The sequence below is a fragment of the Mauremys reevesii genome, linkage group 1 (genome assembly GCF_016161935.1).
Source record: "Mauremys reevesii isolate NIE-2019 linkage group 1, ASM1616193v1, whole genome shotgun sequence".
Taxonomy (NCBI): Eukaryota; Metazoa; Chordata; order Testudines; family Geoemydidae; genus Mauremys; species Mauremys reevesii.
The window spans coordinates 137,656,316-137,679,816 of record NC_052623.1 but is presented as its reverse complement, the minus strand read 5'-3'; the positions used below and the strand labels follow the sequence as shown (position 1 = coordinate 137,679,816).

Sequence of the window (23,501 nt, the reverse complement as noted above, 5' to 3'; positions counted from 1 at the left end):
CCTTACTCAGGGAAAAGGCTCAATGAAATTAATGGGGTTACCCCCAGGGATGAATTTGTCTCCATTGCAGTTCATTCACATGGCACCCCTGGGTACAGCTGATCCAGCATCAAGAAGAAAGTGCAGGACCAAGTCCTACAGACACCAAATAAGCTAAGATACTAGTGACCTTCACAAACCATCCCCACAACACCCATATGAAGTGTCATTTCAGGCTGCTAGATGCTTAGCCATGAAATTCTGCAAAAAAAAAAAAAAAAAAAAAAAAAAAGGATGAAATCCTGATGCCCATTGCCTTTAAAATGGGTCCAGAATTTTACCCAGTGTCATATGACAGGGAAGGGAGATGAATGTGTACAGCTGAATTTGGGAAGCAGGTTATGTGAAATGGCATCCTAGCCTCCTGGTTTACAAGATTGTTTTCTTCCATAATTGATATTTTTTAAATTAACATGGATTTTAATCCCCAAATTATTAATTTAACATTTTACAAACATTCTAGGTCAGATCATCATATTGACTAATAAAGACATTACCCAATGGAGCTCTGAACAGATCCAAACTATATTTAATTCTGCTGAACTTCATTTGCACAGAATACCCTTTATTAAACCATCATTCATAGTTTTACTTTTAGCACAACACAAAGAATGAGTTGTCAACAATAGACAAAAGAGTCTGGCTACCCTTGTTGCTGTCTTCATGTATTTATTCTAAAATTTTAAAGGTTCAAGTCTATTATTGTATGGCCTACTAAACTGAATGCAGATTAATTACATATTTTCAGGAAGAAAGTGCAGTTTGAGGGTGAAGATACAGAATGGTTTCTATAAAAGGAAATGTTTTAAAAAAACCACAAAAATGCTAATTTATCTCAAATTTGAAAAAATATTAGAACAAAGCATATTTACATGAAAGCAAACAAAGTTAGCTGTGATGCATATCAATATGAATGAAAAATCTATTTGAAGTGTTGTAGGACTGAAATTGGCAAGAGCATATATCAAAAGCCAAAAACATGGTCTTTTTTTTAAAATAATCTCCAAAGGTCTCCTAGCATCCCACATGTTAACACAGGCACTTACGCGTCATCCTGTGATATCACTGTCCAAAAGATAGCACATCAATACCATCCAGATTTTAAAACATTTTATTTGCATATTAAAAAAATTGTGCATTCCAATAATTAAAATCATTTGAACAAAAAAAAATGGCACTCGATTAACTGCATTTTACAGCTCGCAGGACCTTGGTACAGCTTTGCATTTATTCGTGTGTTACTAGTTTACTGTAGTCCCACCCAAGTTCTTCTTTCATCAACATGCAAGCTCTTTCATGCCACCAGGACCAAACCCAGACAGGCAGATGGAAAGGCAGCGCGCCTTCATTCAGTGTCAGTAGTTCTCTCTATTTTTTGATGTGAAAGGGGCAGTACAGTCATTTAAACTTTATCCAACCTCTTTGCATCTTACAAAGTTAAACAGCTAAAAGAAGTAAAATAAGAAGGCAATGCTTGTGGAATGTACAGTGCATAATTTGGAAGGGCAGATTTCATTACGATTCACCCGCTTGCTTCTCCTGTTCAATTGCTAGAAGAGAGGAAAAAAATAAGAATTTTAAAAATAAAGATGAAATACTTTACATATTTTAAATATAAATGTACATTTTTATGGAATATAGAAATCAATTGTAGATTTATAAAATCGGTAGAAAATTATCTTAATTGCAAAATGTACTACATGTAACTTTACAGTGGTTCAGATATTTTATATCTATTCAGTAATCTCATATATATTTCACATAATGTATATGTATAAAAACTCTCTCTACCCTGTCTTTATCTTTTCCTTGCCTTTTCCCTCTCCCTGTTAAATTATACATACTTTCTTTTGAAGGCAGTGGATTTTTCTCTTGTGTTTCTGTTTTCTTCAATTTAGTCTTGTCAAATTTCTCAATTTCAGCCATATCTGGTTTGTCAGACATTTTTGCAGATTAATCTATATATGGAAAGGAAAGACAGTTAGACTCCTCCACCTTTTATTCAGAAATGCGTTACTCACTCCTTGATCTCCAGCCAGCAACCCCGCCTCCCGTTTCCCTCTTAAAGAGGCACGTAATAGCCTCTCTCTTTTTTTTTTTGGTAATAAGATAGACGATGAATTTTATTTCGCTGAATCTATAACATACTGTGGGGTGAAATGGTATGTACAAATCTAGCCACGGCTGATTAAGGAGTTTAAAATAAAATCAATGCAGGAAATACGTTGTTTTATCATCAGATCATTTTTTTAAAGTGGAAATTTAATCCATTATCAAAACAATTGCCTATTGTTGAGACTGTTTTCTTCTAATTAAAATCTCTTCAATGTTTCCACGTTGTTCTGAAGAGAACAATGGGAGGATGGTGCCTGGAAGAGGCTATTTATCTTTATAAAAAGATTTCATGCACAAAACACAAATTTAAAAATGTAAAATAATGCCAATGCCAAGCAACTAGCCTATGCTAATCACATTCTCCATCTTGGGGTCTGTCTGTCTGCTCTTTCTTCCCTTGCACATTTGGATGAAGTCCTGCATTCTTTTCTCCTCACAAAGAACTGCAGCTGCAGTCTGAGGAAGCTCAAACCACCGCCCTTGCTCTGTTTGCTGCCTTTCTCCTTCTCAGCAATGCAGCCACAGATACAACGCTGCCTGGATTTAAACATGGATTTTCTTGTACAGATGCACACACAAGCACTCACACCCTCTTTCAGCAGCTGAAAGTTTAAACAATACAACCTCCCCTTGCTCTCCTCCCTGTATTGGGAGTTTGAGATTTTATCACACATCTGCTTGTAGTAAATTCCCTTCTAAATAGCAGGGAAGGAAGAAGTAATGCGTAGATCAACAAAAATCTCCTGTTGTTGGATCACAGATACTAAAATATTCAATTAGTGTCGACTAAGATGCCAGCTTTTTTGTCAAGCCAGAACAAAGGAAATCGAGAGGGCTTCCCCCATTCTTTCCTTCGACTCGCATTTAACATTTTCACTCAATCTGTCCAACTTTAACGACGCCACTAGTCTTAAGCACTGGCTTACAATTAAAATCTCTTGGGTGCATTTGAAAGCATCAGGAATATGCCATCCTGAAATTTAGTAACAAAGCAAAGGGTGTTGAAGAAGGAATTGGGTTAAAAATCCACACTCATCAGCACAGACATGGAGAAATGCATGCTAATAAAAGGGGAGAGCGAGGGAAAGAAAACCAGAGGTGAAATATAAATTGTATCCTCACCACTGATGCTCGGCACAGAAGTAACTCTAGTCTTTGCAGCTGCTGCTCTGGACTGTAGTATACGCGCTTTCCCTGCACGAGCAGTTATATCCTCACTTCTATGCAAATGAGAGTGATGTCATCATTTAGGCGGCTTTAACCCTTTCGCTACCCTCCCAGTTCCTTGCTTCCCTTTTTATGTTGTTATTATTTATTACCGTGCTATAAAAGGAAAAGCCAGCAACCAGCTCCCCTATGGAAAGCATTATTTTTGTAGACAGCTGTCCCTGAAAAGAATGTTAGGGCATTTGTGGGTGTGATATTCGTACTAATGGCAAACTATCACAAGGGAAGGCCTGTTGTAGCAGCTAGGACATGACACGCACCCCCCTACTAGAAAACGGGCATCGTAAATGCGCAGCAAACCAATGCAACACAGAGGGATGCTGTGGTCCTAATGCAATGATGGAAAGCGGCGGAGTGTGTGTGAAATGACAATGTGTGTCACTCCATGGCTCCCCTTCATGTCGACGTGAAAGGATTTCCCCCTTGTATTTTTGTTTGCAGCTATTACTGTCTTCTGGCCCTTGAACACTGTCTGACATCAGGTGGGTTATTGCATTTGTTGCTAAAATCCCAGCTGCGGGGGGGGGGGATCCCATTTTAAAATCACTCTAGTTAGAACAATACCTTTTTAACAGATGATAACTCTGGGCCATATCATGCCAACCGTTATTAAACAGAAATCTCAGTTGAAATTAATGGGAAGTTTTGCTTAAAAAATCAATGGCAACAATATGCTGGCTCCAGAAAATAGCACAACAAAGTGCTTACTGTTTGTAATTGCTGCTTTTCTTTGTTCATTTTTACTTCCTCTTAGTGTGTCTGGAGGCGGGAGGGCTCAGTGATAGCTGGGTTTTTTACATTTTGCAGAGAAACTGCAGCCATGTTGTGACCATATCGTGCTGCATTTCCAAAAGCCTGGTATATTTTTGCTCAAACTTTTTGTGCATTTCTTTTTGTTGAGCAATAGTGTCTTACTGCTCATGTTACTCAAATTTCCTCACTTACAAAACCTCATCTCTATCAGATAGCAGACTCCAGGAACTGCCCCCCTGCTGTCCTTGCGATTGTGCTGCGAGTGAAAGAAAGAAATCACATAGGCAGGCTTTCTCGCAGCTCCAGCAGACAATAGCTCTAAGGAGACCCCGACTTGCCCCTCTCCACCCCTAGCTCCAGTCACTACAGCTGGGTTATCACAGACCAGGCATCTCATTGTGTGCTTCAAGTTCTGATTCTTTGTGGTTGGAGCGCAGACAGAGGCATAGTATATGCAGGATTTCCACAATACTAGGCCTCAGCTAAGCAAGGCCTGGGACGTCTCCATGCTGTATATTTCAAGCTTCCCTGCACCGAGCATTGCAAACAAGCAGCACATCTAAAGGAGTAAAATGATCCATTTGTGACAACACGAGGGTCTAGATGTTTGGGTAATTTTTGGATATGGGGGAGGGGAGGATGGCTGGAATATTATTTCTGTGTTTACAGGATTGGACAATGCGCCAAACTATCCATGCAAAAATACATAGAAGCGAAAAAGTTCAGTTAAATCTCTGAATTTGAACTATCCTGATTCATTGTTTCCTGTCCTGGAGAATGGGGGAAAGGGAGTTTCACAGGTCACACCAAAGGGGCAAGGTTTGTGGGGTCCTGGATTGTGTATGTGGAAATTCATTTACTCTTCGCTGATCCTGGGACATCTATTTGGAGACCCATGCTGCCCGCTGGGTTGCTCCTTGGCCCCACGCCCTGGCAACCTCTGTGTGTGTATGTGTGTTGGAGGGCATTTGAAGCCACAACTCCTAAGCAGCATTCATTTACACTAGTTAATTAATTAGCCTCTTAGAGTTGGTAGGGTAACTCCCACCTTTTCATGTTCTCTGTATGTATATATATCTCCTCACTATATGTTCCATTCTGTACATCCGATGAAGTGGGCTGTAGCCCACGAAAGCTTATGCTCAAATAAATTTGTTCGTCTCTAAGGTGCCACAAGTACTCCTGTTCATAATTTATACTGGTCATTATGAATAAATCTATGCCAGTTCCTGAGGGGAGCATGCCACACAGAGTGCCTGCTAAATGGCTTTGCCTTCACCTATTACCAGGCAGGCTCCATAAAATCCTCAGAGTCTTAATTTCATAGGGAGAAATCCTGGCCCCCACTGGAGTCCCAGCAAAAGTCTCGTTGACTTCACTAGGGCCAGGATTTAATTCATACTGTTCACACAGGAGGCAGTCCCATGTCTGAGGGCAAAAAGGGTCAAGAAATTATTTCCAAGATCTAGGAAGCACACAAGACTGAAGGCCAAAGGAACTGTTTAGAAAAGAAATGGAAAAGAACATACAGTACTAAAGTCTCTTGAGAAATGGTTGGGACATAGATGTTTATTATAGATTTTCATAATAAAAGTGTTCAGAGGATCCTGGAATATTTTCTTTATTAAACACAAAGCAACTTTGCTAATATGTGAGCAAGATTTATAGGATAGCATTATGATTATTTCACTACTTCCAAATTTTGTGAACGTTGAATCTTGTAAATCTGAATAGTTAAAATATTCCAATTATTGGCCTATCTTTTTCTACAGGGTATGAAGTCCATCATGGCTCTACAATCTCAGATCTTTGGGCTTTCAAAAGGATCTTTGTAACCACTGAAATGAATGTTGCTGAAGAGTTGAGTGCAAATTTTTCTTAAAAGTTCCCAGAGCGGACTGCCTATTTCTTCACTTCTGTGGCTCCAGCAAACACTTATGCGGGTGCTTATCTGTAAGTATGTGAGTGATCTCATGGGAATACTCATGTGCTTAGAGTTAGGCATGTGTGTGAGCGTTTACAGGCTTTGGGCCTGTATTTCTGAAAGCAGTTGGCCCAGTGGCAGGTACCTCATCAGCTGCCCAGCTGGCATAAATCAGAGGAGCTCCACTGACTTCCGTGGTGATTTACACCCACTGAGTATCTAGCCTGAATTTAGATTCAGTTATGGTTCCGAATGCCAGAGCCATGCTAGGGCTCTAGGCTTTCAGCTTCAGCTTGCCACCCTCCCTAGTCCCGCCTGCTCCCATGGACTCAGGCTGGGATATTTAGAATCTACTCCTATGTTAAATATCGAAAGCCTGTTTATTGTAATACACTTATGACCTGATGCTGACATTTTTCTCCCATTGAAATGAATGTGCTTATTGAGTAATGGCAGGAAATAAACTAGAAGTAATTTCTGACTGTAAATGCCTCTCTATAGGGCATATTTTATGAGTGACGGGAGTTACAGAATTTGAGTACCTTAGTGCCATACTTTTTAGGTATATTGTGACTGGTGAGAAAGGTGCTTGATCATCCAGGACTAATCCATTGCAAAATACTCTAGGGGACAGGAAACTTCAAAGTGCACTTGAAGGTACCAATGCAAAGCTCATAAATAGACCAACCAGGCCATAGTCTGTATTGAATAGCTGGCTTAGAAATTCTCATTCTGGATATTGATGATCTGTTAAATTTTTCATTACTTCATTAGGTTTTGTCATCAATTTCTTCTCCTGATTTTTTAAAAATTTAAATCAATACATCTTCAGTGATGTAATGCCTCACTGGACATGCATTCTGGTAGCTGTTTGCATGTTAAAGCCATGCACTTTTCAGCATGTTAGACAGGAGTTGGCCTCATGCTAATTTAGGGTACTGTAATTCAGTGAAGGAACATAAACACAGAGAGGCTGCAAATCCTGTCTCGTGTTTTTGCTAGTTGTAACAGGACAAATAGTGAATGGTGATAATAATTCAGAGCCCTCATGCATCATTTCATATGTCCAAAGCACTGTACAAATATAACATCACACACATATTAACACCATCTTTAAGGTAAATATTGCCCTTATTTTGCAGACTGGGAAGCAGAGATGCTAAATGACTTCCCCAGGGCAAAGCAGCAAGGGCCCAGTCTGAAATCCACTGAAATCAATGAAAGTATCCCCACTTGGGAGTATGTCATTGACTTCAATGGGTGCTGGATCAGGCCCCAGTCAGTGGCAGTCAGAGATGTGATTAAAATTCAACCTGGTACTAATTCCTCCAGACTGTGTCTGAGTTAATTAAAACACACATACATGGAAGTAATTATAGTAAAAATGAGGAATGAGAAATATCTATGTGACACAGTGGCAGAGATTAATTCCCATGTCATTTAGTCCATTATAATGGAAAGAGTGCTCACTGGCACAATAAATAAATGAATGAATACAAAAGAAATCTGCATATAAATTTCTCCATCATCTGGCAAGTAAATTTAGAGAAGAGCAACCAAGTGATTGGTTGTCCAGGATTTGAACTTCACATGAGAAATCTTATTCTCAGACGACTTTCATTGTCTGTCAGAACTTACTTTCTCTGCAGTTTGCAAAAAAGGTTACATACAACCAGGAGTTGGCAATGGGAATAGAAAATGTAAATAAGATGCTCCCATGTTGCAATGTTTTAAGGCTCTGCTAGACTAACAATGCTCCTTGTTGCAGGCTGAGTATTTGCTGACACCATTATTTTGCTATTATGATATAATTGAATAAAGCACTTAAATACAACACTCAATACATCCTTTTTTATATTCCACTCTACTTGGTACTAATTCCAGCAGGTTATTGAGACACTCAAAAACGTGTCCAAATCTTTTTTTTTTTTAGGTAGATATAAAAGTATTCATTTAAGAGGCTATTTAAAGGGGCATACTATTTTTTCACAGTTTTAATTCCAAAAGAGCAGTCACAAAATGCCTCCTCCCAGTGCTAATTGGCTTTACAAATAACGTAGGCTCCTTTTTGTTGGACCAGATGATGGGAACTTTGCAACAGGCCATGACATTAATAAGGTAAAACTCACGGGGTAGCAACCGAGGGTTTAGGAAACTGAGGTTTAGCTCTTGGAGTTCAGGGGCTTCCACAGGCTCTCATGGATGGAAAAGGCTGCTGAGACTCCCTTCTGCGTCTGTGTCTGGGTTTGCTTCCTTCCCTTTTGTCTGCATAGGTGAGCAGCCCGTATTTTAATATGCACAAATAACAATACAAAGAAGTTGTTTAGAAAATAAGCCATTGTGACACGCTGATTAGAATGTTCTCTGCATACAGTCTAAAACAAAGGGCAGAGAGTAAGAAGGCACTGAACTCTAGTTTTCAACTTCTGATGGAAGTGAGTTGTTTTCTTCTCACATTCTTCTGCCTATTACGCACCCAGCAGAGGGAAGGAAAGGTGGGTGCTACATTTTGGTGGAGTATTTTATTGGCTGAAATGTTTGTAAATACTGAGTTTAAAATTTATCTAAAAAGTGTGTATTTTTGTTGTGCAAAGTATCTGAAAGAAAAGTAAACAAAACACTGCCAGGAAATCTCCTGTCAAGTCATTCTTCTCTTTCAATTTATGTGTGTGAATATAATGCTTTTGAAAGCATTGGTATAGTGCATGAAGGTATTGTGCACACTTTACCATACAGCTCTGCTAATGCCCCTCAGTCCTAATTAACAAAACCCTTGCAATTCCAATGCCAGGCCTCTCCTATGTAGTGGCTGCTAATCATATCCTGTGTATGTGTCAACACAGAATACAATTAGAAATCTGAGGCAAATGAAATGTGACTACATAAAACATATAGAGCAAGGGTGGGGAAGAGAGGGAGGTTGGACCTTTATGTGACCATTGAATATGGCTCCCTATCTATGTAAAGATAAAGCTGGCTTTGCCTCCAAAATACCATGGCCTCTTTGTTGAGCATATAAACAAATCAATATACCTGTATGTAAATGACAGGAAAGCAATTCTTATCACAGCTTCCTTGGAAAGGAGATGGCCCAAATAACACAAGGGACGAAACAATAGCCAGTGGCACTAGACAGATTTCAATGGGTGTTAGGTGTCTAAATACCTTTGAGGATTGGGCCTACATACATAAGTGGTCCTAAACTAGTACTATGGGATTTTTATATTTTTAAAGTAGCACCATCTCGTATATTATAGGCACTCCAAGCCTTATACATTTGCTATCTGGCCTTACTCACCCTGTGGTATAGTCCTAATCCACCAACAGTGCTGTAACTCTCAAGTGTAGCCAAGGCCTAAGATTCTTCCTTTTGTAGCAAGTTGCAAACATAATAACCAATTGTGCAGGGTAAGTTAGAGGGAAAGGTTCTATAGAAAAAGTCAAGGCACTCTAGGGTGCCTCAGGCAAACACCACAAGCAGCATAGGTTTTTTTTAAGGGGATTTCTTGAGGCGGGGTGGAGGCAGGGAGGGGAGTCTGAATGCTTTGTCACCGCAGTCAGGAGTCAGAAAAGTGTATCGCTTAGGATAGGATCAGTACAGTTCTTTCTTGGAACTGGCAAGTGTTGGGTCCCCACGTTTATCTTTCAAGGGAGAGGCTTTTTCATGATGTTACAGCAAGAGTGCAGTCATAGATCCTGCTGGGAAGGGGAACTATTGAGCAAAGTCACAAGTTTGTTTCTTTGGGGGATGGAGTTGGAGGGGGGTTGTTTTCTTTGAGATACAAGATTGGCATGTGCCTGGGGCTGGCCCTGAAATTGTACATGTCTTGTGTTTTCAAGCAGCACTAAAGATTGTTTGTCACTGGGCGGAGAAGTGGGGGAATGACACTGTTCTGCAGAAAGCACTATTTTTTTTTATAGAGCTATCGTTTCAACTTACTCATGCAGCACAATAAGGGCCAATGCCAGAGGTTAGTGATTGTGAATGCTTGTGACTTTTATTTTTAAAACTTCCCGTTTAGAGAAGTAAACCTACCCACAAAAATACCAGGAAGGGAACTTGTTGTTCAGGACAAAAAGTTAGTGGGAGCTGGGGGGTGGGAGGGAGGGAGAGGGCTTTTCTTTTATTTCTCCCTCAGCAGTTTTGTGAGGGCATCCTTCCCTGGGCACATATTCTCAGGGTTACATGCACCAAAGGAAGAATATCTCTATTTTCAGGCATTAACTCAATCTGGTATGTCTGCTTTTTTGTGGTATCACCTCCTACCTTCTCTGTTATTCCTATTGTCAGTAGATACAGATTAGTTTATATCTGAATGAAGCAAAAGGAGACAACAGATAGCTCATTTCCTTGTGATTATCTCGTGTCTCTGGTCACCTTGGTGTTCTGAAGCACAGGGCGATGAGGGCTAAAGTCTGAGTGCAATGCAATAAGCTCTCAGAATGTTTTCTGGGGTGTGTTGCGGTTCTCAGGAAATTATCATATACACACTCAAAAATCATTAACATACAGAGGGCAATTGCCAGCAATGTGTCATCACAGCCAGCCACTTAGAAAGCTCCATTTGTGGTTATGGGTCAACTACCCTTTGTAACTGAACTTACTATAAACCGTAGTAGCAGAGAGTAAAATATGCAGGCTCCAATCTTTAAGTCAAGGGGAATTTTGCTAGTGACATCAATAAGAACAGGGTGGAGCCCATACTTTTTATTTATGTAAATGTGCCTTAACATACGGAATTTATGTGAAACACTTTCTGAATGGAACATTTCTTGACTTGGATTTACACCATCTAAATCGCCGTCTGATTAGTCTCACACAATAATTCTGGTAAAACCAGAATTCTGGGTTGAGAAACAGGAGTAAAAGGCTCGATTGAATTATAAGTAAAAGTTCAATGTTTCTTTGCCCTTGAATCTGGATACTTAAAGCCCATGGTATTGTCCAAAGTTCTGTACACTAGCAGCGAACTGCTGCCACCAATAGGCGGGGATTTATATTGGCACAAACATTAATACTGTTAAAACATCCAAAGTACTTGTAATAGTGTTCATAACTTTAAAAATGTGTCTAAAATTAGACACTTCAATCCATATTTAGGCATCTAAGTAAGTCTTATTAAGGTGCCTAAATATGGATCTGGAAAACTAACTTTCGTCATCAATGTTTGAAAATGTTGGCCAGTGATTACTAATTTTAATAGCTATCTGTTGTTATCATGTGGCATTTATTGACACATACTTCAGTAGTTAAATGGATAGTTTCAATGGGCACCACAAATCCTTTTGGAGCCATTCTCTTCTGAGCATAACAGGTTCTATTCACCTCTTGTTTACACTGATGTTAGTCCACTGGGCTTGATTCTCAATTGCTCTGCAACCTGTAGTTATTTTCACCAGTGCAAAGTCAGTATAAAATGTTACTATCCTGATTTGTTAGTGTATAACACAGTGTTTCTCAAACTGGGGTCACCGCTTGTGTAGGGAAAGCCCCTGGCGGGCCGGGCAGGATTGTTTACCTGCTCCATCCACAGATCTGGCTGATCGCGGCTCCCACTGGCCGGGGTTCACCACTGCAGGCCAATGGGGGCTGCTGGAAGCATCGGCCAGTAAGTCCCTCGGCCCGTGCTGCTTCCAGCAGCTCCCATTGGCCTGGAGCAGTGAACCATGGCCAGTGGGAGCCGCGATCAGCCGGACCTGTGGACAGGGCAGGTAAACAAACCAGACCGGCCTGCCAGGGACTTTCCCTACACAAGTGGCAACCCCAGTTTGAGAAACACTGGTATAACACATACTTCACTGTCTCTGTGCACAGTTATTCTTGATTCAAACAGGACTGAGTGAAAGGAGAATTAGCCCTGATGTTTCTGACTAGTGTTGATGAAAACAAATCCATGCGCTCGTCCAGCCTACGACAGTGTTTCACACACTTGGCTAATATTGAATGTTTATTTAAGGGCTACTGTCATCCTACTTTTGTCAATTTCACCAACATCCAGTCATCGAGATACTTTTGGAACATAAATCTGCCTTTGAATCTGACCAGCTATCTCTTGTTTTTCAGAATTGTTGGAATAGGGCAGGGTTGGTTTCTCTCATCCTGGAGCTCATGAGTTGTGGACAGCTACTCTAAACACAATTAATCACTGTTTGTTTTGTTTAATTTTTATGCAGAAGCTGTTCAGTGGTTTATCTCCATAAGGAGAAAAATATTTTTTGATCAAATGTATGCAGCTTCCTAGTCCTTTGTAAGTATGATAAGATTTATTAGAGCTATTTCTCCTGTCAAAAAAGTACCAGTATGAATGGAGTCATATGCTGCTAAAATGGGCCCAAACACCAATTCAATATTCAAACTGACTTCACATATGTAAATATTATTGCTGAAAAGTGGAGAAACTAGGTACTTGTCTATGTGATGTGGCAATGCACACCAGAGGGGTGTAAACTGTAGAGTAGTGCTTCTCAAAGCCGATCTGCTACTTGTTCAGGGAAAGCCTCTGGCGGGCCGGGCCGGTTTGTTTACCTGCTGCATCCGCAGGTTCAGCCAATTGTGGCTCCCACTGGCCACAGTTCGCCGCTCCAGGCCAATGGGAGCGTCGGGAAGCAGCAGCCAGCACATCCCTTGGCTTCCCGCAGCCCCCATTAGCCTGGAGTGGTGAATCATGGCCAGTGGGAGCCACGATCAGCTGGACCTGTGGACGAGGCAGGTAAACAAACCGGCCCGGCCCACGGCTTTCCCTGACCAAGCAGCGGACCAGCTTTGAGAACCACTGTTGTTGAGCACTCTTAATATGCTGCACTATAACTGCTCTATGTAGATCCTGCTGATGCACTTGACAAGATACTTAGTGCTCATTGATGTAGTCCTGCATTAACATGCATCAGGAACCATTCCGAGTGTGTCAGAAGGGCTTGCAAAGGGCAGTTAGAGTGCAATGCTACAAAGCACTCTACAATTTACCCGCCTCTGATACATATTGCTGCACTGTGTAAAGAAGCCCTGAATTTTGTCCAGGCTACAAGGGACTAGAACACTGTGGAAGCAGCATGTTCTTCCCCTGGGGGCAGGGTGGGGTGGAAATCTTAGAATCTCAGGGTTGGAGGGGACCTCAGGAGGTCATCTAGACTAGATGACCTCCTGAGGTCCCTTTCAACCCCCTGCTCAAAGCAGGCCTAATCCCCAGACAGATTTTTACCCCAGTTCCATAAATGGCCCCCTCAAGGATTGAACTCACAAACCTGGGTTTAGCAGGCCAATGCTCAAACCACCAAGCTATCCCCAATACCACATTTGGCTCTTGACAGCCTCCCTCTAGCTGATGTGTGGAGTAGCATTAATGAGCATTAATACAGCACTCCTGTGGCAGGAGGATTGCCAACTTTTGGGGACTGTGTAAGCGGTAGAGGTAAATAAGAGAATTTAAAATGCTCTTCCCTTCATTCCCAAAATTGGGACAACTAAAAATATCGTATAGCTCTTTCCAGAATCCAGGTGATCAAGCGAGGTTTTAATCAGTCCAGGAACTTAATTGCATTACCAGCAAGAGTAGAATGTTGTGTCCATTTCTGTGAATATTAATAATCTCATGGAAAACTGCATGAGGCAGAAGATTGCCTTACTGTTCTGATCAAAAGCCTTCCTTCAGTCCACTGAAATTGGCTATCCACATGACTGCTGCCCTTCACTCCAGAAGCAGCTAAATTTTGGTGTGCTGAATGTACATAGTTTGAGAACTTTTGGATACTGAAGATTCTTTGCTCTGTGTATCCAGCCAAGAAGTAGAAAGTAGAACTGCACGTGAAAAAGCTCCCACATTACACAGGTTGATACTTTAGAATTTATGCAATCACTGCTCATGAACTCCATATGAATCACATGGATAAATTATTCTACAACAGCTATTCTGGAATATCTCCCCATAAAGATACTCTTATTCTGGAATAAAGAGTGACTACTTCTGAGTTATCTTATGAATCAAGCTAAATCAGGGAAAGGCACTCTTATTCCAGAATAAGAACATCCTCCCAGGAAGGTATCTAGATAGTTATTACAGTATAGTTTATTCCACAATAGTAGTCTGGTCAATTTCTAATAATAGATAAGTTCTTAGCACTTGGGAACAATTAGGTTGCTGATGTGCTGTGACCACTGCCTATCATCCTGACCAGTAGTGTCTCATTGTTTCCTTGTACTCCCCCATCTGTCCATCTGTGTCCATCTGTCAGAAATTAATTTGTCAAATGAGGAGGCATTGGAACAAACTGATAATTTAAATTACAATAAGTCACTCTGTCCTACTCACAAAAGCTTAGAAGGAGCTGAGCTCCTAACAAAAGCATACAGTCTCCTAGTAAGTCATCCACTATACCAGAGTGTTGCATCTATTTTCAAAATTAAGATGTTGGGGGTGATTCTGGGAACCACAGACCAGTGAGTCCTACTTCAAGACCAGACACATTAGTTGAAACAATAATCAAAGACAGTTATAAAACCTGTTCATGACTTATATGATAAACCATTGTAACGTCTTGAAAATAAAATTATGCCTTCCTCCCAACCCATTAGAATGAGAGAGTCAGCAGAACAGTCGATAAAAGAGACTGGGTAACTACATTTATTTGGACGTTCAAAAATCTATTGGCAAGACTCTATTATGGAAACTAAGTAGTAGCCACAAGATGAGACAAAAGTACTGTCAGGGATTAGAACCTGGTTAAGAAGTAGAAATCAGAGTAGAAATTAATGGTCAGTTTTCTCCAGGTTAACAGTGAAGGGCCAGAAAGCCCTGTCTCATTGCATAAATAATGTATTAATGATTTGGGAGCCCCATCGGTTTGCTGTTGGCTTATGGTCTGAAGCATGAGACTTTATATTCCTTCAAATAAAAAATGATCCTAATATTATTGTGCATGGTCTTATTAGTCATATAAATATTTAATCCTTTTGTGAATACTACTAAGCTCTTGATCTCAGCTGTATCTTGTGGCAATGAGCTCCACAACTTAATTATGTGTTTTATAAAAATGTATTTTATCACTTGTAAATTTGTTGCCTTTCAATTTCAATGAATGTCCCCTTGTTGTATGATGAGACAGGGTAAATGAAAGTCCCTGATTAGCTTTTCTATGTCATTCATTGTTTCTGTATAACTCTGTCACATGCCCTTTCACTCACCTTCACTCTAAACTTGTCCCAGTCTTTCCAGGCTCTCTTGCCATAAAGATCTTTCCATGAATCTTGGAATCACTTCAATTTCTGATATATTATCTGGTTCCATCTATCTTCATATATATATAAAATGAAATGTGGTAACCAGAACTCTCACTTACACTAGGACTGTCATGACCCACATGTCTCAAACCTGGGTCCACATGGTCCCTGGGGGGTCATCACTCACCAACTCTCCACCCCATGGTTTGCTGGCATCAGCTAGAATTGGGACTCCTTGAAGCTCAGCTGAGATGGATGACTGCACCCCTGATGCCCAACCGCTGGAACCCTGGAGCTCTTGATTGGCCCACTCCCTCTAGTGAAGCCAGAAGGAGAAACAGGAAGTTGTCTGTACTAGTGGGCTCCATCCTGCTTTGGACTGCTCAGTACTCACCCAGCACTATGCGCTCCTGTCCTTGATCTTCTGACTCTGCCTGATTCCTGTTCTCTGAGTCTTGGTTCCTGAGCTCTGGCTCATCTCCTGACCCTGACCTCGTTGTTCCCTGTCTCGGCCTGATTCCTGATATTTGACCTTCAGTTCCTGACCTCAGATCATGACCTCCTGGTTCTGAACCCCAGCTGGTGTGGGGACCTGGCCTCTCACCCTATGCTAACTGTATCCTGGGCTTGATAGTTTGTATGGACCATGCAGTAATCCTCCAGGGGTGGGCCCTGTGTGAGAAGTATGGAACCAGCAGCCCAACCATTACCTCCAGAGACCCTCGACTTGCTCAAATGGGCCACCTGCCTCCAGGGGGATAATAAAGTGCTGCAGGCCCAAGTCATGAAGCTGACCTCAATCAATCAGCTATTGTAGGATCAAGTAAGCCAGCTTTGCACAGGGAGCACTGCACTTTGGACACAGCCCACAGTGCCCTTTCCTAAACCATTACCAGAATGATTCAAGGGGAGTTGCCAGCACTTCTGGGGCTTCATGAACCAATGCTGCCTTTTGTTCCTCTTGTGCCCCCTGACCTACGCCTCTGACCTGGCCAAGGTGGGCTTGGTGATCAGCCTGCTGATGGGGGAGGCTTTGTATTAGGCCTCCCCCTTGCTAGAGAGTAACAGACCTGTGCTGTCTTCCTTGATGACACACATCGTGCCCATTAGCCAAGGCTGCTCTAAGGAAAGGTGCTTCCTATGTGGCACTTCCGCCGTCTCTCTGCGGGCACGGAGTGGAGCCAGGCAGCACAGCAGTACCATTTCCAGTGGGGTCTGCAGGAGAAGATCAAAGATGAACTGGCCCATATCTAGATGCCTTCACTGGCTTCTCTATTCCATGTTGTAGATAATCAGTTACAGCAATGGAGGGTGGGGGGAAAAAGGCTCCCTACAGCCCCCTACTGTGGGTTCTGAAAACCCTGGATAACACCTTATCTGTACCATTACCTCAGCACCTGTTCCACCCACTGAACCAATGCAGATGGATCTGGCTTGTCAACAGCTCACCCCTGAAGAAAAGGAACAACACCATCACTACCACATATGCGTCTATTGCAGCAAACCTGGCCACACCATTTCTGCCTTTCCCCTGCAAACCTCCAGGAGACAAGTCAGCTCAGGTTACAGACTGGTCCCCTTACTGGCTTTGTGAGAAAAGTATTCCCTGCACCTCAGTCCTGACTGGGACATACACCAAACTCCACTCGGGGACTTTCCGTTTGTAGCTTCCTATCCAGCTGAGTATCTCTGGAGAGCTGCAATGAATTCCCATCCAGTGGGCCCTCATTGATTTGGGAGCAGCTGACAATTTCATATATGTAGCAGCAGCCTGGGCCCTGCAGATTCCTTTGTGATACAAGGGCACTCCAGATCTAATAGCAACTAGTGATGGCTCCGCTCTGTCTTCGAGTCCAGTGATTTCCCTTGGAAACCATTACCCAAAGGCACTGAGAGAGATTGTGATTTGGTTGTATAGTTCAATACCTACACTTCCCTCTGATTGTCAGCATCTCCTAGCTGACCCTTCATAATCCACTCATTCACTGACAAGAACAGGAGGTCAGTTGCCCTTAAGAATTCTGTCAGCAGTATTGTCGGGATCAAACTGATGTTGCTCCAGCACCGAGGCTACAGAGGGCTCATACAGAGATGATCACCTAGCCAGGGATGCCTGCTGAACATATGCTGGAAAGCCCCCTTAAATATCATGACTATACTGATGTATTTGAAAAGAAGAACACAGAAAATCTCCCTCCTCACCGGGACTATGACTGCCTTACAGAATTGCAGCCAGGAGCAAAAAATACCATTAGGATGGATTTACACCATGTCAGAATCCAAGCTGGTTAAGCTCCCTGACTACCTTTAGGAGAACCTGGCCAGAGGGTTCATCTGCTAGTCAACCTCACTGGCTGGTATGCCAGTCCTCTTTGTCAAGAAAAAAGACAGCAGTCTCCGACTCTGTCCCAGCTACTGAACCTTAAACAAGACGATGATCAGGAACCAGTGTCTTCTACCAGTATCTTCTACCACTGATTCCAGAATTATTGGACCGTGTAGGGGCCAAATGTACTTTTAGCAGATTGGACCTCTGAGGAGCCTACAAACTTGTGTACACTAGAGCCAGGGAGTCTGAAACTGCAACAGCCCCTTTGAAGAGTTAGTGATGCTACTCAAGTTGACAAACGCCCTGGCAACCCTCCAACATTTTATTAATTGTGTGTTAGGAGATAGATGTATTGGATCAGAACATGGGGGTCTTTCTGGAGGATATATTGGCCCTTTTGGATAACTCTGTACAGCACGCCATCCATGACTGAACTGTCTTGGAGAGATTATGGCAGCATGGTCACTATGCCAAGCCTGAGAAGTGAGCATTCAACAAGACCTCCACAAAGTTCTTGAGCTTTATCCTGTCCCCTGAGGGAATCAAGATGGACCCACACAAGGTCCAGGCTGTCTGAGACTGGGCAGCTACCCCCAGTGTATGTCATCTACAGCAGTTTTGGGGTTTTGTAAATTTCTACTGACTTTTCATTCCAAATTTTAATAAACAAATCACACCCCTTACCGCTCTACTCCAGAAAAACATCCAGTTCCATTAATCCTTGAGGCCCAGCATGTATTTGAACAATTCAAGCTTACCTGCACCACCACTTCCATATTGGCTCACCCAGCTGTCATGCAACCTTGTGTCATGGAAGCCAACATCTCCAGCGTTACAATTGGAGTTGTTTTCTTCTGAAAACACAGGCACGAGCAAGTATTGAACCCATGCACCTATTACTCTAGGACAGTGGTTTTCAAACTTTTTTTCTGGCGACCCAGCTGAAGAAAATTGTTGATACCCGCAACTCAACGGAGTTGGGAATGATGGGTTTGGGGTGTGGGAGGGGCTCAGGGCTGCTGCAGAGGTTTGGGGTGCAGGGGGTAAGGGCTGCAGGGTGGGGCCGGGGATGAGGGGTTTGGGGTGCAGGAAGAGGCTCCAGGTTTGGGGGATCTCAGGACTGGGACAGGGGATTGGGGTGTGGGGTTGGGGCATGGGCTTACCCCAGGCAGCTCCCAGTCAGCGGTGCAGCAAAGGTGCTAAGGCAGGCTCCACCTATCCTATCACCTTCAAATCCATCCAGTGTTCCCTGTATCACTCCTAGAATGATACTCAGAGAACTCATTTTCCCCCAGGACCCAGCAGCCACCCCACCCACATCAGTGCATGTACAAGGCCAAAAGGAATATATCATTCAGTAAGTCCTTGCCTCCAAACTTAAACAAGGGAGACTCTGGTATCTAATTGACTGGGAGGGCTACAGTCCTGAGGAGCATACTTGAGAGTCAGCATAAAATGTTTGTGCCCCTGCTGTCATACAAGCCTTCCATGAGAGTCACCCTGGATTGATGTCACTCAGAGGGCACCTCTAAGGGACAGGTGATGTCATGTGCCACTGATCTCAGACCCAAGTCCATGGAGTCCCTGGGAGTCATCGTGCTCCAATCCTCCACCTGATGGCTTTCTAGCACCAGCTTGGATCAGGACTCCTTGAAACCCAGCTCAGATAGACAGCTCTACCCTGAATTCCAGTTGCTGGAAAACTGGAGTTCCTGATAGGCCCACTCCCCCTAAGCCCAAAGGAGGAACAGAAAGTTGTCCATGCAGCTGGGCTCCACCCTGCTTTGGACTGCTCACTCAGTGCTACCCATGCCTGATCCTGGTTTCCTTTTTTCTTGACTTAGCCTGATTCCTGGTATTTGATTCGTGGTTCCCAATCTTTGGCTTGTCTCCTGATCCTGGTTTCCTGACTTGGCGTGATTTCTGGTATTTGACTTGCGGTTAATATCCCTGTTACATACTAAGAGTCAGTATCCACTAACTCCAGTGGCCATTGGATGCCCAGGTCTTTTTCCTGAGTGGTTAAAAGTAACTGAGAACCCAATAATGTATATGATTAGTTCAAATTATTCCTCCCATCTTGAATTTATCAATACTGAATTTCATCTGCCATAGTGATGCTTTTAACATTAATCACTGGAGGTGGGGGGAAGGGAATAGAGAGGGAAGAAATAACATAATAAAATATATATTGGGCAGGTGGATAGTTGTGGAGTGTTTTGTTGAGGTAATGCTGTACGTAGCTGTGTATAAACTGTACTAATGAATTATACTGGGCAGATCTCTTATTTTCTGAAGTCGTTAAGATGTCCGTGAAAGCTGACAGGAAAAGTCACTATGCACAGAAAGCCACTTGTGATTATTAATATAATGCAGGTAGTTGCCCTTTAACATTTTAATAAAAATGTGTTAGATCTGTGTCCCGCTTCTGTAGTAATTGTCCTTGAATTAAAAAACGTAATAGCATCCATTACTTTTTATGTGGGCAAGCAAAGAGTATGACAATTGATCATATCTAAAATAGTGTTCCATTAGCCCTAGCCTGTATTACTGTGCCAAAGTGGGCCTGGGGCATTGACCAACTCACTCCTACCTCATATTAGTCAGCGAGGTGAAGGAGACTGAAATGAGATGGTTATATAGATTGGTGCCTCAAAGATAGCTCTTGGCTCTTGCAGTCAAAATTGTATTTGAGAAAGAAAGATACTGTGTATTTTCAATTAATGTATAACAGAAAGGAATGAAAGGTGAAGGAGTTTTTGGTAATGGAGAAGGAATGAGGTCTCAAGTGAAACTGCTCAGCCTGCTCTAGAGAATGGATCACTTCTTTTGGCCAAAGCATTTTTCTGGTGTAGATCCCAGAGATGCTGTAAAATGACTTTTGTGTAAATGTGAATGTAGGGTAACTTTTCCACAAGCATATTAATGAGTTTAAATAAATCTGTCTCCTGTCACTTGGTACATTGCACCATTGTTGTTTGCAATGGTGTTGTAGTCATGTTGGTTCCAGGCTATGAGAGACAAAGTGGGTGAGGTCATATCTTTGATAACAAGATGGTCCAATAAAAGACATTACCTCACCCACCTTGTCTCTCACATTGCACCATTGTCATTCCTGCCTAATCTCAGTATTCCTGTGAGAGTTTACAAATAAATTAGCAGTCTGACATGCCTAGTCCTCTGTGGCTGGGAGTCAGGAGGGACTAGTTTTCTTAGAAATAGGAAAGACTCTCCTTTTCTCTCAGGCCCAAGCACTAACGCATCAAGCATAAAGCATGATGGAAAGCATATAGTTAGGAAGTTAGAACAAGGCTGTTTTCATCCTGCAACTCCCTGTTTCACCCGCTAAGGGTGAAACCATTTCTGTTTATGTTTTTAAAAACCACTTATCAAGTACTCGTATCTTCAGCTAAAGACACGGGATATAATTTTCAAAGGCATGTAAGTGATTTGGAGCCTGAGTCCCATTTTTAGCATTTAGGAGCCAAGTTCCACTGAGTTTCATTGAAACTCCTGATTGCCTAAATCACTTTTGAAATGGCATTTAAGCTGCTAAGGCGCTTAGATGCTTTTGAAAATCTTGCCTCTGATCATTTGGCTGACTGATGAGGATTCTAGCGAGGAACAGGCAATCTTAAGGGCAGCGCCTACTCCTGCGTTCTGTATGCAGAGAAAACAACCACTGGATTAACTAGGAGTTCTGTGCAGGAGCAGACCCTTTAAGCATCAGTGATGATTAGCACAAGTATGAAAGCTACAGCAAGATCCTTTTGTTAAAACCAGTGCAGTTCCACTGAATAAAGTGAAGGCAAGTTTCCATGAGCTTGAGCTGTGTTATATGAGGGCTTGCTGTGAATTAGGCCTTGGTCCAAAACACATTGAAATCAATAGGAAGAATTCCATCAACGTCAGTGGGCTAGATCAGGAGGTATGTGCACAGAGGATGTTCAGGATGGGATGGTGACTACGCAGATCCATTGAGTTATTCCCCCACTAGTGGGAGGGAAAGTAGAAGCTGCAGGGAGGTCTGCATTAGCCGCGGTAGAAGAGCAATTCTGTTTCTTCATAGGCTCATGGGGAGGGTTACCAATGGAGCTCCTCAGTGCACAGCCCGACTATATTTAAAGGTTTTTAAACTTTTCTGCAGCATATTATCCAGACTTCCTGGCTAACCCTAAACTCTTTCAACCATAATACATGGGGACATATTTCACATACATTTTCTCAGGCTCTTATCAGCGAGCTACCTTCTCAGTAGTGCTTGGTACAATAGAATTTGGCATATTGGGATAATGAATAAATTTAAAGCATCAAATAAAACTCAGCAATGGAGACCCACCGCTCCACCCCAAACAAATCTAAGAAGCTTTCGCTTTCATGCACCCTCCTTACCAGAGTGGGCAACAACTAGAGAACATGTATTCTTCTGAGACATTACTCCAACTCAGCACAGCATAAACTAAGGTGACTAGATAGCAAGTGTGAAAAATCAGGACAGGGGGTGGGGGGTAATAGGAGCCTATATAAGAAAAAGACCCTAAAATCGGGACTGTCCCTATAAAATCGGGACATCTGGTCACCCTAACATAAACACTACAGAGACAAAGGCAGATTCTTGAGTTTGATGTAACCGGATTGGGTTCTTAGATACAAGCAGCTCACTGATCAAGTCAGGAATTAGGGGATTGACTTTTCCACTGGTGAGTGAGAGCCATTTTGTCTTGTCACCATGAAGGCCCCCTGGTTTAGATGGGAGGCTTCCCTCTGTTGAAATCCTGAAACAGTTTTTCCAAAGGTGCTTGTGTCCATTTCAGGCTTCCCTTCCTGCTGAAAGACTCCTGCTTACAGCTTCTATCTATTGCTCTGCTCATCTATTCGGGCTTCCTAACCCTGCAGCAACCCTCCACCCTCCACAGTGGCACTTACAGAGGTCTCTGCTATCATGAAATAACAAGGAAGAGTGAAAGCTTGTCCATGCTAGCTACTGTTGTTGAGAGATCTGGCTTTAAATGATCCAGTTAGCACAATACAAAAATTAAAATATGCATCAGACCATGATAAGAAATATACACAGTCTCTATAGGAATTTGCTCTCGGATACCAATGTGACAGGAGCCTTATAAATAAGACAGATGAATCAACAGATACTTACTTAACCTTTTTCTCACCTAATCCACATTTTAGTGCTTACTCACAACATCTTCAAATAACATGCATATTTATTTGTATGCTGGTAGGGATTTTGCTGACACAAAGAATGAATGTGAAACAATAAATACACTGCTCCATTTTGAAAGGGTTAAGCCACCTGGTCTTATAGAATAACAAAGCAAAGGCTTTTGTGTATATTGTGTATTTGTTAAGCCATCTATAAGCATAAATAAATGCAAAAGACTCAGCACAAACAGACTCATAGATCCTGACTGTTAGAAGTTTAAAAGGATCTAAATTCTAATTGACATTGCTGCCTATTTAAAAGTAAGTACATCCATGCTGCAGTGCTCTCTAGGAATTTCCTGCTGTAAAAATCCATTTCATTCAGTACCAATGCAGTGTATTTCCTACTGCACAAATTGTTTTTTCAGAGTAGAAAACAGAGGAGTGCATATTTTTGCCCCCTCCTGTACATACACATGAACACACAATTTTAGTCAAACCATGCTGGACTTATGGAACTTATGCAACGTTTCAGATGCCTTGTAAAAATGTTGCGTCTTTAGACCTTTTAAAAACATATTTTTGTGGGTTTTTAAAATGTCCTGTGGAATCTATAGAAAGGTATCTTTTCTGAAATTGGTTACTTTGCCTCTTATGGCTCCATGGGGAAAATGAAAGCCCTGAATTTATTTTGAATGTCACGGCATACATCAGATCGTTAAGAGACAAAAGTTGCAACATCA

General features: G+C 42.1%; 1 protein-coding gene across 1 annotated transcript; it reads right to left on the bottom strand.

Moving 5' to 3' along the window:
• Window positions 1–1,132: 1,132 nt before the first annotated feature.
• TMSB4X (thymosin beta 4 X-linked) lies at window positions 1,133–3,374 on the bottom strand. Its single transcript, XM_039530969.1, has 3 exons — window positions 3,277–3,374; window positions 1,884–1,997; window positions 1,133–1,589 (listed from the first exon to the last, which is right to left on the bottom strand). The coding sequence occupies exons 2-3, from the start codon at window positions 1,981–1,983 to the stop codon at window positions 1,555–1,557; spliced, it is 135 nt and encodes a 44-aa protein (XP_039386903.1). The 5' UTR covers window positions 1,984–1,997; window positions 3,277–3,374; the 3' UTR covers window positions 1,133–1,554.
• Window positions 3,375–23,501: the final 20,127 nt, after the last annotated feature.

What these genes read in the sequence shown, in the direction of transcription:
- TMSB4X (XM_039530969.1), bottom strand. Translation starts at nt 1,983, where the DNA reads ATGTCTGACAAACCAGATATGGCTGAAATTGAGAAATTTGACAAGACT. An exon ending in TCCACTGCCTTCAAAAGAAA is followed by an intron (nt 1,590 to 1,883) that starts GTATGTATAATT and finishes CCTCTCTTCTAG; the next exon opens with CAATTGAACAGGAGAAGCAA.